General features: G+C 40.1%; 2 protein-coding genes across 3 annotated transcripts; one reads left to right on the top strand and one right to left on the bottom strand.

The window, feature by feature from the left end:
- Positions 1–9: 9 nt before the first annotated feature.
- Positions 10–6,350, bottom strand: gabpa (GA binding protein transcription factor subunit alpha). Of its 2 annotated transcripts, none has more exons than XM_076747291.1 (10): positions 6,221–6,350; positions 3,678–3,779; positions 3,444–3,588; positions 3,163–3,247; positions 2,831–3,055; positions 2,529–2,723; positions 2,342–2,398; positions 1,964–2,089; positions 1,208–1,400; positions 10–775 (listed from the first exon to the last, which is right to left on the bottom strand). In XM_076747291.1, exons 2-10 carry the CDS (start codon positions 3,752–3,754, stop codon positions 553–555), a joined length of 1,326 nt encoding a protein of 441 aa, XP_076603406.1. In that variant the 5' UTR covers positions 3,755–3,779; positions 6,221–6,350; the 3' UTR covers positions 10–552. The 2 variants fall into 2 exon arrangements, with proteins under 2 accessions (XP_076603406.1, XP_076603407.1); XM_076747292.1 differs by lacking the exon at positions 6,221–6,350 and adding an exon at positions 5,796–6,076.
- Positions 6,351–8,768: 2,418 nt separating this feature from the next.
- Positions 8,769–13,880, top strand: u2af1 (U2 small nuclear RNA auxiliary factor 1). The gene is made up of 8 exons (XM_076746157.1): positions 8,769–8,829; positions 10,745–10,832; positions 11,567–11,633; positions 11,825–11,874; positions 12,243–12,341; positions 12,486–12,619; positions 13,368–13,460; positions 13,562–13,880. Exons 1-8 carry the CDS (start codon positions 8,786–8,788, stop codon positions 13,683–13,685), a joined length of 699 nt encoding a protein of 232 aa, XP_076602272.1. The 5' UTR covers positions 8,769–8,785; the 3' UTR covers positions 13,686–13,880.

Genomic DNA, 13,880 nt, shown 5'->3' with positions numbered 1-13,880 from the left:
ACAGAAGTTAAGAAAAATGCTTGCCACTTTATTCCCCCTAGTGGACAAAAAAGGTCCAACAATTTAGGGAACAAACACTAAATAAAATACAAAACAGGTCCTCTAAAAATGGAAAATATGAAAATACACTTGTCCTTGTGTCTATCAAAAACATGAAGTACCGGTATATACAGTGGAAATGATCCTAAACTACAGACAAGGGACGCATTACAACAAAGCTCACGCATTCAAGCATTCAGTCACGCGCACACACACAACAGCTTTTCTCTGTAATCACAGACACTCACCCTCGCATCCTCACACTTCTCCTCTCAGTTAGCGTTAAAGAAAAGCTAAAAAAATGTTTTATCCTGCCTCTGTCTAACTTGAATCAATCAGCAAAGACAATAAAAAAGTTGTTACTCCACACTGATCGGGGATCAGCGTTGCATTTCTGTGCTTGATGAACACAGTTGTGTCAAAAAAAAGAAGAAATTTGATTTTGATGTCCGGTCAGCGGTGGAGAGTGGAGTTTGCCTGTGGCAGCTGGAGAGCACTGTAAAGCGGCGTCCTTCAACTGTCTTTGTCTAGTGTCGTGGTGGCCAGGGTCACTGTAGTGATGGGCTGACCAATGCCGTGCATCTGCATGCGAGCCAGTTTCTTCTGTTCACACTCGGTCACCAGGTTGTTGAGCTCAGCAGCACTGTAGCCAATCAGAGTTCTCAGGTCGCACACAAATTTGTAGACGAAGCGCTTGCCCTGCACCTTGCTGATCATGTCCCCATCGTAATAATACCTGCAAGAGAATATTAAAGTCAGAATCTCTTGAAACAAAGCCCAAAGAAATTCATACAGTTTAAGAGTGTGTTCTCACGTGAAACTAATCATGCCATGTTTCCAATAAGGTTGTAGCAGTACACCTGTTTCACAAATGGTTTTTGTTTTTTACTTTTTAACAGGTTTTTAACAGAAAGTCTGTGTTAGAAAATGGAGTTTGGAGGATGTGGGTGTTTTGAGTGAGGGAGGAAGGTTGAGTAAAGATGCTATTGTGGGAAATGTGGGATCCAGTGTTTCTGGAGCTTGACCCCTGCTAAGGACTAAAAGTCAGGATGTGTCAGCCTGTGCGGTACTGATGACGCTAACACTTTTTTCCCTGTCTCTCCAACTACATACCAGTGCCATAGTAAGCAACCAGAGTCTTACAAAAAATGAACAAGAAGAAACAAACCTGAGGGCTCTGCTGAGTTTCTCGTAGTTCATAGTGGGCTTGTTCTTGCGCTGGCCCCATTTCTGTGCTACAAGCTCCGGCTGGTTGAGTTTGAACTCGCCCTCTTCGCCCACCCAGGAGATGCAGTCTCTTGCATCCTTGTCTGTCAGCAGCTCCAGCAGGAACTGCCACAATTGTATCTGACCATTGTTGCCTGGCACAAGAGAAACACAGCCTTCAGTGTAACATGTTACAAAGACTCATAAAAATTACTTTCACATAAACTAACAGATGAATTAGCCTTCAAAAACACTGCACCACAACACTGTGCAGGGCTTGGAATAGAGCTGCAGCAAACTATTACTTTTATTTGTGATTAATCTGCCCATTATTTTCTCAATCAATTGATTAGTCTATAAAATATCAGAAGAGAGGAGAGCTTATTTTATCTGACATGACTGTCCACCATTCAAATATAATTAGTTTATTCATCATATAGCACAAAGAAAAAATCTCACATTCGAGAGGAAAAAAACATAATCAATAAAGTTGATTCATTAGATCAACTGATACGGATTGATAGATCAATTGTTACAGCTTGGAGCTCTGCCTATTGTCACATCTGTGCACACCTGGCTGTTCACTGTGCAAAACAACATAGCAGTCAGCTTTAAAAGAAAAACCCTCCCTGAATGTTGGTCAATGATCTCAAGCTGTCCAAACATATCAGCTGCTTAGATAACAACGTACGGAGTCCTTGTGTGTAGTGAGGACTACCTGTGCGGTTTCCAGGCGAGCTGCGTTCCTCCCCTCCTGAAATACGGGGAGTTCTGGGGCCTCGGCTCTGCTTCAACACCTTTATGGCAGTGGGTGTGCTCACTTGAGCCGGGATTATTTGCACAGCTGGAGACACAGATGGAAAAGTTAGAGATGAACAGAATCGATCATCAGAGCTACTGCTTGGGTTTTTGGATTACTTTATTGTCTCATTTCTTGTAAAATGGATGGAGCTTGTCCACTATGTTGTAAGTACAGATATTCAATCTGCAAGAAAAGGACAATTTCTAGGATTCGCCTTTCTACATTACCTTTAAGTGTAAACATTTTCAGTTGCTTTATTTGCCCATTTGGCTGATTTTTCCATAAAACACTTACGCTGGTCGATGGTGACAGTAGCGTCCCCTCCAGACTGGTCCTGACTCGCCAACACATCTGAAATAAATACAAGAGATTAGAGCCTTTGTTCTGACCTCAGCTAACTCCTTAAAGCACACTGTTGAACATCACCAGTGTGTACAGACCAGCACATACACTCCTAAAACCTGAAACAACTCTGACGTACATTTGCGTAGGAGCTCCAGGTGACTCCAGAGTATCTCTCCATTGGGCACTTTCTGAAGGAACTCTTCCTGGCTGAATGCGCAGAGTTCTCGACCTGGGATGTGAATGCTGCCTATTTCCATCTCGTCGATGTTAAACTCCTTCATTACCCACACAGCCCAGTGGATCACCTGGTCAGCTGTCCACAGCACAGGGTCTGGGGAGAGAGAGAGAGAAACCTTGAACACCAACACAATATGTGTTTGCCAACACGTTAAGGACTGTTTTTCCCACAGTAATGTATTGTATTAAAATGTTCCTCACCATATTGTATGCCCAGGCGAACCTGCTCTTTGCGGTAGCCTTCAAGTGCCGCGGCCCACCGTGTAACCTGCTCTGACGTCTCGTCGGACAGGCCAGATCGCTCTACAGCAATGAGTTGACCGTCCTCCACCAGAGCTCCCTCTTCTCCTGCTGCATCTGGATCAATCACCACCTCCACTGTTTCTACTGGCTTCACAATTTCCAAAATGTTCAACTTCTCCTCACCTGTAAAGGGAAAGAACACAACATGAGGGAGGTTGGTGCGTGTATGTCCAAATCTGAATTTGGACACGAACAGCAACAATACATTTTCTGATGCTCCTTATGAGTACCTGGTTTGGTTATAATCTGCAGGCTGAGCTGCACTGTGCCATCTGTCTTTACTCCCTGATCGAAGAGGCTGTGATCAGGGTGAAGCTAAACAGAACACAACAGATGTAAGCTGAATCAGAGGTGATGAGAAAGACAACTCAACATACTTTGCATTTCAAGGGGTGGCTATCAGATCCACATTACCACCTTGAACACTGTTTTTTTTTTGGCAACAGCAACAAAATCACAGAATCATACAGAGATCTTTGATACACCCATACATCCATATGTATGCTGTTACCTGAATGTCCTGTAAGCAGATGTCGTATGCATCCAGTGATATTTGGATACGGGGCTCCAAAAGCTTCTTCAAATTGCCAATGGGCTCATTGATGTCGATATCTTGTTGAATCAAATCTGATGCTGTGATGGTCTGCTCTTCAACACTAAAGGTAAAAGAGGGAAAAGAAACATAAATGTGTAGTTGCTGCATGTGCCAGAGTATTTCAATTCAAATTACCACCATCTTGCTTACCCTTCCTCCAGGCATTCCTGTTTCTCCCGTTCATCGATCTCAATCTCTATCATCTCTTCTGGTTCACTTTTAGACATTCTGTTTGATGAAGAGCGAGCCAAGCTGTAGAAAAGTGATGAAACAGAGGCTCAACTGTAATTCATATATATATATTACAACATAATAACAGGACCAAAAAACACACCATAAAGGAACAATTACACTGTTAATGTTCCTGGTTTACCACTTTACAACATAACACAATCCAAAACCGGCATAAAGAATGTAGTGAAAAATTATAAGCAAAACATCTGACAATACATTCACAGAGACAGTAAAAAATTATAGTATCGCTGAAACAATCATTAATTCAATCAATTATCAAGAGAAAAATACCAAACACTCTCTTGTTCCTGCCTCTCAAGAAGAAGTTTCTGCTTCTCCGTTTATTATTGTACACTGAATACTTTGGGACTGCTGGTCAGATAAGGGAACTATTTTCAGACATTTCAGAGCCCAATGGATGCATAAATAATACAATTAAATAACAGATTAGCTGATGATGATTCTCACTAATAAATGTTCATTGCAGCCCTAAACTGTAGTGCTCTTTTGTTGTCGAGGTGTTCATTCAGCAGTCTATAATCCCTGCACAAACTCTGTCAACTACAATGGGCCCTTTTGATTAGATGCCCCTGAATTCTATTCAACACACTACTAAAGAAGCCATTTGAACATGTTGTTTTGAACTCTGGGAAATCATAATGAGCATTTTTCACTGTTTTTGACATCTCACAAACTAAGCAATTCAGTAATGAATTGTGAAAACAATCATCAGATTACATAATGAAGATAACAGTTAGTTGTAGCCCAATAAACTACATATATGTAGTTAAAGTTACTACTACATAGGTTTAGATTTTAGAAAAGTACCATGAAAGCATCATTTAGTTTTCAGCCGAAGGTGATGTCATCAAATGTTGTTTCTTGTTTTCATACTACCAACAGTCAAAATCCAAAAATATTACATTTACATTAATGTAGCCAAATGACAAAAGATCACATTTGAAATGGTATCAAATGGTGTTTTTGCTCAAAAAGACTCAACAACAAGAATTTCTGTTGATCATCTAATCAATTAACTGACTCTTGTTCTTCTAATGCCATAAAGATTTTTTTTTTTTTAAATAAAAAACTAACTTTTGCACAATAATTTCATCAAACAGTACAAATACACCTTTGCTCACTTCAAATAAGACATAAGACAGGGAAAAAAGGCTGACATTTTATTATTATTTTGTAATGGAAGGTTTTAGCGGCACAAACAACTTGAAGACATCAGAAAGTGTGAAGAGTCGATGTCTCAACGACAGACAATATTTCAGCGTGTTTAAAATCAGTGTCAGTGGGTTAACGGGGCCATGGTGTAAATATGAACCAGCACTTCTCTGTCATAAAGGCCTTTCAGCCTCGACTCCTCATTGGTCGTCTGGGACAGTTCACTGACTGCTCGAACTGCTAACGTTAGCCAACTCGAGGGCGAGGCTTGGGCGTCTAAAGGCCAACTGATAGGCCATTAGTTATCAAAAATAATGACCACACATGATCACGCATCATGGAGTCATTTTGGAAAAACACGAAAAACTAAGAATTATACAGCAGGCTACACGTGTCGGTACACTATCGCTGGCGTACAGTGAAGCAAGTTAGCTACAATTTTGCAAGCGAATGCACCGCGGGGCGAGGCAGCCCATTACACAACCGTTGGTCCCCGCGTGCTAAAGAACGCAGAAAATATCCCATAAACGCATCGCGCTTCATAACTTTAACAAGTCTTTGTTATATCACACTTTAACTCTGCGCGTAGAAAACTTTTAAAACGGAAATAGAATAAACGGAAACAAAACAGCATAGGGCAAATGGAAAGCAGCCGGAAATCCTGGCTAAGGTTTACAGCGTTGCAAGACTTCCGAGAGCAGCCGTGGTAATTACGATACAAGCTTCAGAGGAAAAATACCACCAGCGAGCAACTACGGTGTCGCTAATACACTGAAATGGCGATCGGTCAAACACAAACTACAACTATACAGAGAGGTTTGGACTAAAAAGTAGCTTTGTCGTCTCAGGATATATACGCACTGTGTTGTTGTGGCTGGATGGTGATCAGCGCCGCGGCAGACTCCCTGCTTCACTGCGTCGGATCAGCTTCACTTTTAGCAGCCCAGCTAACACTGAACTGCTATAACCGAGTTTGCCCTTAAGGAAACTAACGTTATTTCTGTTTTCCAGATAATGAGAAAGCACCAAGAGCAGCCATCGACGCCGTAGTAGCCAGTGTTAGCCTAGCATTAGAGGAAGTTGGCTAATGCTCCCTGACTATGTTTATTGCTTGGAGGTAGGCGGCCTCTTCCCACTCAGCTAAATAGGAATCGACAACAGCTAGCTAGCTAGCTAGCTACAAAATAGCGGGAAGAATCCAAGCACGACGAACAGGCCCCCATACTCGACCACAAATTAGTACACTTTCTGTGGAACAAGCGTATCTATCTTCGAAAGAGCCATACCTCTTAAAATTCAGGCCTTGGAAGATGTTGAAATACTTCAAGTGTGGTAGACAAGCAGCCAAAATTCACACACAGTCGAGTCGTATCATGCAAGTTTTTGGTCAACTACACACACACTCAGAGGAGGGGCGGAGACTAACTGGCAAGACAGTTACACTAAATGAATGGAGTATGTGTGTGCGTGCGTGCGTATGTACAAGAGATGTGTTTGGTGTTTTAAATAAAGTACACTAACGCGTTTTCCCATGAATTTAAAAGTCATGGTTGTCATCCATGTGAAGTTGATTAGCCATGCCTTGTTGTTTCACAAACGGCCCCATTAATTCCACCAAATAACTAACATCCTGTGTCCTTTATCCACCACTTATTTTTATTTTTGAGTTCCTCGTGTTTCCTGTAAGCTGTTGAAGTGGAAAGAAAGAGTCTAGTGAATGAGTACAATCAATTACGGGGAGGATCTGTAAAATCAAGCCAATAGTTCATCTATATACAACTACAATCAACTATTTGAAATATTAGCAAAGGGGGGGTTAGCCCACTAGGGGGCCCTGTGGCAAAAAGAGCTGTGTGTCCCTATTCAGCTTCCCCCAACACATTTTCCCCCGAGTCCTAGACAACTGCTTTTCCGTTCTTTAAGAATTTGCCCCATGAAAACACAATAAAGATGGCAAATGGACACACAGCCCTTCTACTAAGCCTCAATACTTGCTCAAAATGTAATGGCCGCCTTAGGGCCCTAACCATTTCTATAATTACCATACAGACAGGTTGGTGGGGGGCCTAGGTGTGGAGCTTTGGGGATTTGCCCTTTGTCCAGTTCTCAGTCCAGCCTTTGATTTGCAATACAGTGTTTTCTGTGATGGGTTAAGTTGGTGTGATGGTTATAGTAATACACATTTTTATGGGTAGTCACTTACTTGTTCTCGCAGACTTGTCAAGAATAGGCTAGCAAACTGTGATATTCACTAACACATATTCTAAGAGATGACGAAACAAACATTGCCTCTTCACTGCCCTGATCTTCAGACCCTTTCATGGACAGGACCCTTATTGTGACAGGTAATTTTGTACTGTTGCATTTCTGCTAATCTGCTATGAAATATTATCTGGAGGGCAAACTGATGTCTCTAGATGTGATTATGGCATTTTGTAAATGATTTGCGGTTGTGTTTCCTACACTGGATTGCATTCTCTCAAATGAAATCCACAAAAGTGACAGATTTACTGAATAAACGTCTCTGGATGAAACCAAAGTGGTCTTGTTTGAGTCTTTAATAATGTGATAATGGGAGACATGGTTACATTTCTCATTTTCATGAGACGGACACAGTCAGCCTGGTGGTCTTCTCAATTTAACATACTGCCACATTATGAACATTTTAACAAATTGTAAATGGTCTTAAAGGACCTTGTTTTGATGCCATTCCGTTAAAACTGACCCCACACTCGAGGACAGGCACTACTACTACTACTACTACTACTACTACAACATTTATTACATGGTGCTACCAGCAGTTTTCGAGGTGTTTTTGAATGCTGCGTTGATATTTCTATATTTATTTCTAAGAGCTGCCTTTATACTCAGTTTTCATGGCTGTCCGTTCAGCTTCAGCAAACAGGCCTTTGTTCAAACAGAACTGAAACATTTTCTGACTGTATGTATGCAGCTGACTGTATGAAAGCAACTCTTGTTTCGAAACTCATGGTCGAGACGGAAATGACCGATTTTGTCGCGTGTTTCCGCTTTGAGTACCTTGCCTTCAAAATAAGGGCGGCGATTTGTTAAGTGCTTATAAAGTAATGTAAAAGCATGGATGCAGAAGAATACTTTTACACTTAAACCCAAAAGCCCGAACATAATAGATTGTTAATCAACTGGTTTTTCTTGGCCCTTTATGATTTTAATGATAGAGTGAGGATATCTGACATAAATTAGCTTTCATAAATGAATTGTGCCATGAACAAAATATCGCCATTGCACAGTGGGTTAACTTCTGTCCTGCGTTTTTTTTTTTCTTAAATAACTACAGATCAAAAGATAGTATGAGGGCAGAATAGGCTAGCAGGGGTATTTTGACATGTGCCTTAGTCATTTAGACCTGATTTTGTCTCAAAAATCCATCCACTGTACAAAGTTTTGGCTGACTTTGAGGGTCTTGTGTTTTCACTACGGTATAAATGAAAACATGAGGATGTAACATGCTAACAGAGAATTTTGATATACACACCAATATGACAACGATTTCTGCACTCTAAAACGAACACAACTGAATCCTAAGCTTACAGAGACAGTGTCAACAAAAAATACACTTTATATGTAATGTTTTAGTACTGTATATATGAGCTTTAAAATGCGTTTTATTATTATAGGGATGTTGTCTTTAATTGCATTAGGTCGTCCAGGTGTCCTTGATTAAATGCTAAATGGTAATATGATTTGTGGAGGTTTTGTGCCAAAATTCTGATTTTGTTGGTTGTTATTGCTGGAGATTACACATTCATTCTGAAGGAGACAGGAAGGAAGTCTTGTCGTCGTTGCTGCCAATTGAACACGGTGGAGCCAAGATGGCAGAGTACCTGGCGTCCATCTTTGGGACAGAGAAAGATAAGTAAGTAGTTAACGCTCATTTAATTGATTACTAAAACATTTTCGTCACCTATTTCATCCAAAGTCCGCTATGACTAGTAGCACTCTATATAGTGATGTCTACAGTCTGTAGCTGGTACCGTTACACTGCTTTTAGCAACAGCTAAACAGCTAGTGCTAACAAGCTAGTAATACCGCGCGACTGCTAGCTGCTGCAGCGTCTGGGTGCCGAACGGTGCTGGTATGATTATTAGAAAAATAAAATAAAAAGATAAAACAAAACAGTCGTGACGAGCTACTTTTCTTAATTTCAATCACTTTACGAAGTAAGCTGGAGGTAAATGAATGTCGTTACATTAGCATCTAGCCTCGAGGTAGCTAACGCTAGTTACTTTCCGAATCCCATGCCTTTGTTACAGCGGGAAATTCACGGATAGACACAAACTAAGCAAGCTGCTCACAGTTATTAAGCTAACAAACTGCACTCCATTCCCAACCATTTCACATCACTGTGTTATCTACTGTGTGGGTAATTGAGTTAAAAGTAATGTTAATGAATGAGAGCATGTCACTGCTCAATGCATCGTTGCGCTTTCTACTTTGAAAACCCATTTACTGTTTCTCCTGCAACTCGTCTTTCTTCGGTCGCTGTTGCTCGGTGACACTTCCTGTCGGCCCCCATTAAAATCTCCATTCTGTAAATTGAAAACCAAGACACTAAACTTTAAAAACTAAACTCCGGACGAGACAGAGTATTTGCGATGTAATGGTCGTTTATATTGGTCAACCCCCTACTCAAATGATGATGGTTGAACATATTACCAAAAAAAAAAAAAAAAGTAAGTTTCTTTGTTTCCTAATTGACACAGAATAAATTCAGTTCTAGTTCAGCCCATTTACCCCAAAGGGAGGATAGTGTGACCTTGTTATTGCTGTGACAAGACCTTAAGTACGGAGTCAGTTAATTGATTTCTCCATCTGAAGAAAATTCACTGGAAACTTTGTAATTTCCAAACCAAAATACCATACACTTGCTAGTTCCAGCTGTTGAATTGTGAGAATTTGCTGCTGTTCTAGTCATATTTGATGGTTTTAAGGTTTTGGTTGTTAAATGTTGGACCAAAACAAGCAATTTAAAGATGTACAAAATGAATAATTGATTAAAAATAATTGGCAGATTAATGGATATTAAATTAATCAGTTTCAGTCCTAGACAGATATTTGTGGGATATCTGATTTTTGGTGCAATATCAAATCTTTTTTTTTTAATTTCATACTCATGTTTTAAAACTATGTTTCCCACAAAACCATCTTTTTGTCTAACAGTAGAAGCTCAAGGTCTGAAAGTTAAATAGTCAACAGGGTAAATCACAATAGGAGGTAAACTTAGCCAGGTTCTATATGCAGGTTGTCACTATTATTAAATCAGTTTCATATTTTATCTGACAACATAATAAGTATGTGTAGTTGTAGCTGGTTTGATGCAACATTTGTTGATTTTCTTGGAGAAATGGTCCAGTTTGAAGATCATGGGCGAAATGTCATGTTGCATGTTTACCTAGTTTTACCCTGGATGTTTGTAAGCCTGTCATAACTCCCACCCTGGAGAGCCGAGGCTTCAGGCTCCCAGAGCTTGTTGTGTTGGAGCCCATGTTGGAAAATGTACTTTGCACAGTTTGTTTCATTCATAACTTTTACTGAGGTACATTCTGTTTGTGACGTCGGGGAGATAGTTGCGACTGTCTGGAAAAAGAATTGGCGAATGATGTAGATCCAAATCCAAATTCAAATCCCATGAAAACAGTTTTATTTGCCTAACTGGATAGGCTATCTTTTTTTTCCCCCACATCCCCCACATCACTGACAAACTCCGATAGAATTTTAGGTTTTTATGTCTGGATTTTATGGTACCTTCATTATTACCTCTTTTTCCCCAGGGTCAACTGCTCTTTTTATTTTAAAATTGGTGCCTGCCGACATGGCGACCGCTGCTCTAGATTACACAACAAGCCAACATTCAGCCAGGTAAGATCATTCATTCATTTATTTTTTTGTTCTAAAATGACCTAATATAGATAAACAGATAAGGGAAGACAATATTTTTCTTAAGTCAAATGAAAATTGCCTTAACACACGTTTTAGAGACCCTCTTCATAATCAATTTATTAACAATATTTTAACTTTTTTTTAAGCATAACATTCAGTTCTCAGTGTCGTGTTAGATCTGAAAAATAGTTTAAGAAGTGAAAATGATTGAAGGCTTTTTTATGATCTTTCATGCATATTTTACAAGGTCACTGTAGACCATTTTGACATAATGTGAAGAAAAAACATGCAGTCAATAACACCAATAAATCAAAAGTAATATCAATATGACCTGCTCCATGAGTTCATTCAGGCAGGAACATATACAAAGATACATGTTCTGTATGTTGATGTTTTTGTAAATACAGAGAAATACAGTCAAATTCATAGTAAGGTAGGAGGTTTCTCCTAGATGGAGCTTGATTATCAGTACTTTAAAATGTTTCAGTAGGCCTCTGATCAGTTCAGGCACTTTGTCTTTTTGATAGTGGTTTGTCTTACTGCATTTGAAATCTGAATTGTGTGCATTACAATCTGTTATTTTGTTGTAGTTTGGGGCATTTGACTGTTTAATTACCTGTGCTATTCACACATTTGTGACATTACATAAAAAAAGACATTTGATAGCCTAATCAAAACAAGTCATCCCTAAAATGAAAGTTTCTATGTTTCAGACAATTGCGCTCCTGAACATTTACCGGAATCCTCAAAACAGTGCCCAGTCTGCTGATGGTCTGACCTGTAAGTGTTTGAATCCATGACGGGGGTCCGTTGTCCTCAGAAGTATAATTTTCTCTGATCATACGTGTATTTTATGTCTGTATTATGCCAGTTTTAAATAGGCATACAGTGTGTGTGTAACACAGAAATGATGCTTTTTATCCATGTTCAGTTTTGTTTTTGCTGTTATCATTCTGTCTTATAACCACTAGGTGCCATCAGTGACATGGAAATGCAGGAGCACTATGACGAGTTTTTTGAGGTAACATTCCATTCTGAATGTTGACTTGTATAACAGTATAGTAATGTTATATAATATTATAATATGTTTTGATAATAGAATAGTTTGACATTTTGTCAGGTGCCCTTGTTCATCTTCTGGTGGAAAGTAATATAAAAAGATTGATACCACTCTCATATCTATATGATTGGTTAACTAGCTGGTTGGCTTAGCTTAGCTAAGCTAAAAGACTGAAGACAAACAGAAGCAGCTAGTCTGACTCTGTCCAGTGGTAACACAATCTGCCTACCAGCACCTCAAAAGCTCAGCAATTAATATGCTGTATCTCACCTCTGCAATGTGTAATAAAACAAAACATCACGCTTAACTTTTCTCTGCCATCCTTGCAGGAGGTCTTCACAGAGATGGAAGAGAAGTACGGTGAGGTGGAGGAAATGAACGTATGTGACAACCTTGGGGACCACCTAGTAGGAAATGTGTATGTCAAGGTGGGTACTAAGTCTAAAAGCTGCAAATGCTTCCGTCCCTGTAATGCACTACTATAATACTATAATCTAATGTTTTTAGCTCCGATCAAGAGGTGGTGATTGTGTCTTAAACTACACTATCTGTCTCTTGATGGTCCTTTCCAGTTTCGTTATGAAGAGGACGCAGAGAAGGCTGTGATCGATCTGAATAATCGGTGGTTTAATGGACAGCCCATCCACGCTGAGCTCTCTCCTGTCACAGACTTCAGAGAAGCCTGCTGTCGCCAGTATGAAATGGGGTGAGTTCCAAGTGATAGGATCGAGCATATATACACACAGGGAGAGAGAGAGAATAATCATTAATGAAATACAATTTTACAAGATAAATGTTGGACTCTCCCATGCTATTTTTACTTAAAGATGTAGGACCTGCCTGTGTCACCCAGTGTGTGCCATTGCAACAAGGGCCCCCTTAAAACATGCAGTGTCCGGTCACTACAAACTGCCTGTGGCCACTTCCTCCCATAAAATAGAGGACATGATCAGTCCTTCTCATTTTCAGGTTTTATCAACTGTATCAACATGGATTTCGTTAGCCAAACTACAAAATGGCTGTTACATGCATCACAAGCCAATGTTTGTGTGCTCTGCCAAAGATGTTTTTAGGGAGTGAAACACCACTCTGTGTTGTTTTGATATTTAAAAAGTTAGCATGGATTGCTTGCGTTTGCTGTTCACAAACACCAACAGAGTGGTGAGCCTGCCAGTCAGTAAATGATGTAGCATTAGCTGCCAGTGCTTTTCAAGATTTTCAGTGATTTTTATGGGTTCCAACCAAAAGCAGTTGTTCAAAGTCTCTGTTATTAGCAGCACATACACTAGAAATCACTTTTTAAGCTGGTATTTCTCCACATCAGCAAACCTAAGATTATCTGTTGCAACTGCTCTTTGAAAGGTTTTTGCTACTGTTAGTGAAATGCCTCAGTTATGCTTCTTTCATGTTATTTTTCTCTGCTTTAACTCTTCCGAGTTGCCCTGTCTCCATAGGGAATGCACTCGTGGAGGCTTCTGTAACTTCATGCATCTGAAGCCCATCTCACGTGAACTGAGGAGAGAACTCTATGGGCGCCGGAGGAAGAGGTACAAACATATTCATGACATTTACATTCAGGCGCTTGAGTAAACCTGCCCGTGTAGTTGTTTCATAGCAGTTCATAATCACTCCTTCCTCACTTCCTCAGCCGTCATAGGTCTCGATCTCGATCGAGAGAGAGGCGATCTCGCTCAAGGGACAGGGGACGAGGAGGTGGCCGTGACCACGAGAGACGTCGCTCCAGAGACAGAGAACGTTCAGGACGATTCTGAACCACAAGCCATAACTACTTGTCCTTCCCTCACCGTATCCATCCCCAGGCTTTTTAAGTTTGTACCCTTCCAGATCCACTCAAGGACTAATTGATAGGTACCTGATTTTGAAGCTGTGACAGCATTGATGAACCTGTTTTTTCTTGATTTCTGAAAATGTCTTTCACCTCCATTAAATTTAACATTTTTACTTAA

The sequence above is a fragment of the Chaetodon auriga genome, chromosome 13 (genome assembly GCF_051107435.1).
Source record: "Chaetodon auriga isolate fChaAug3 chromosome 13, fChaAug3.hap1, whole genome shotgun sequence".
Classification (NCBI taxonomy): Eukaryota; Metazoa; Chordata; class Actinopteri; order Chaetodontiformes; family Chaetodontidae; genus Chaetodon; species Chaetodon auriga.
This window is presented reverse-complemented; position numbering and strand designations above follow the sequence as displayed.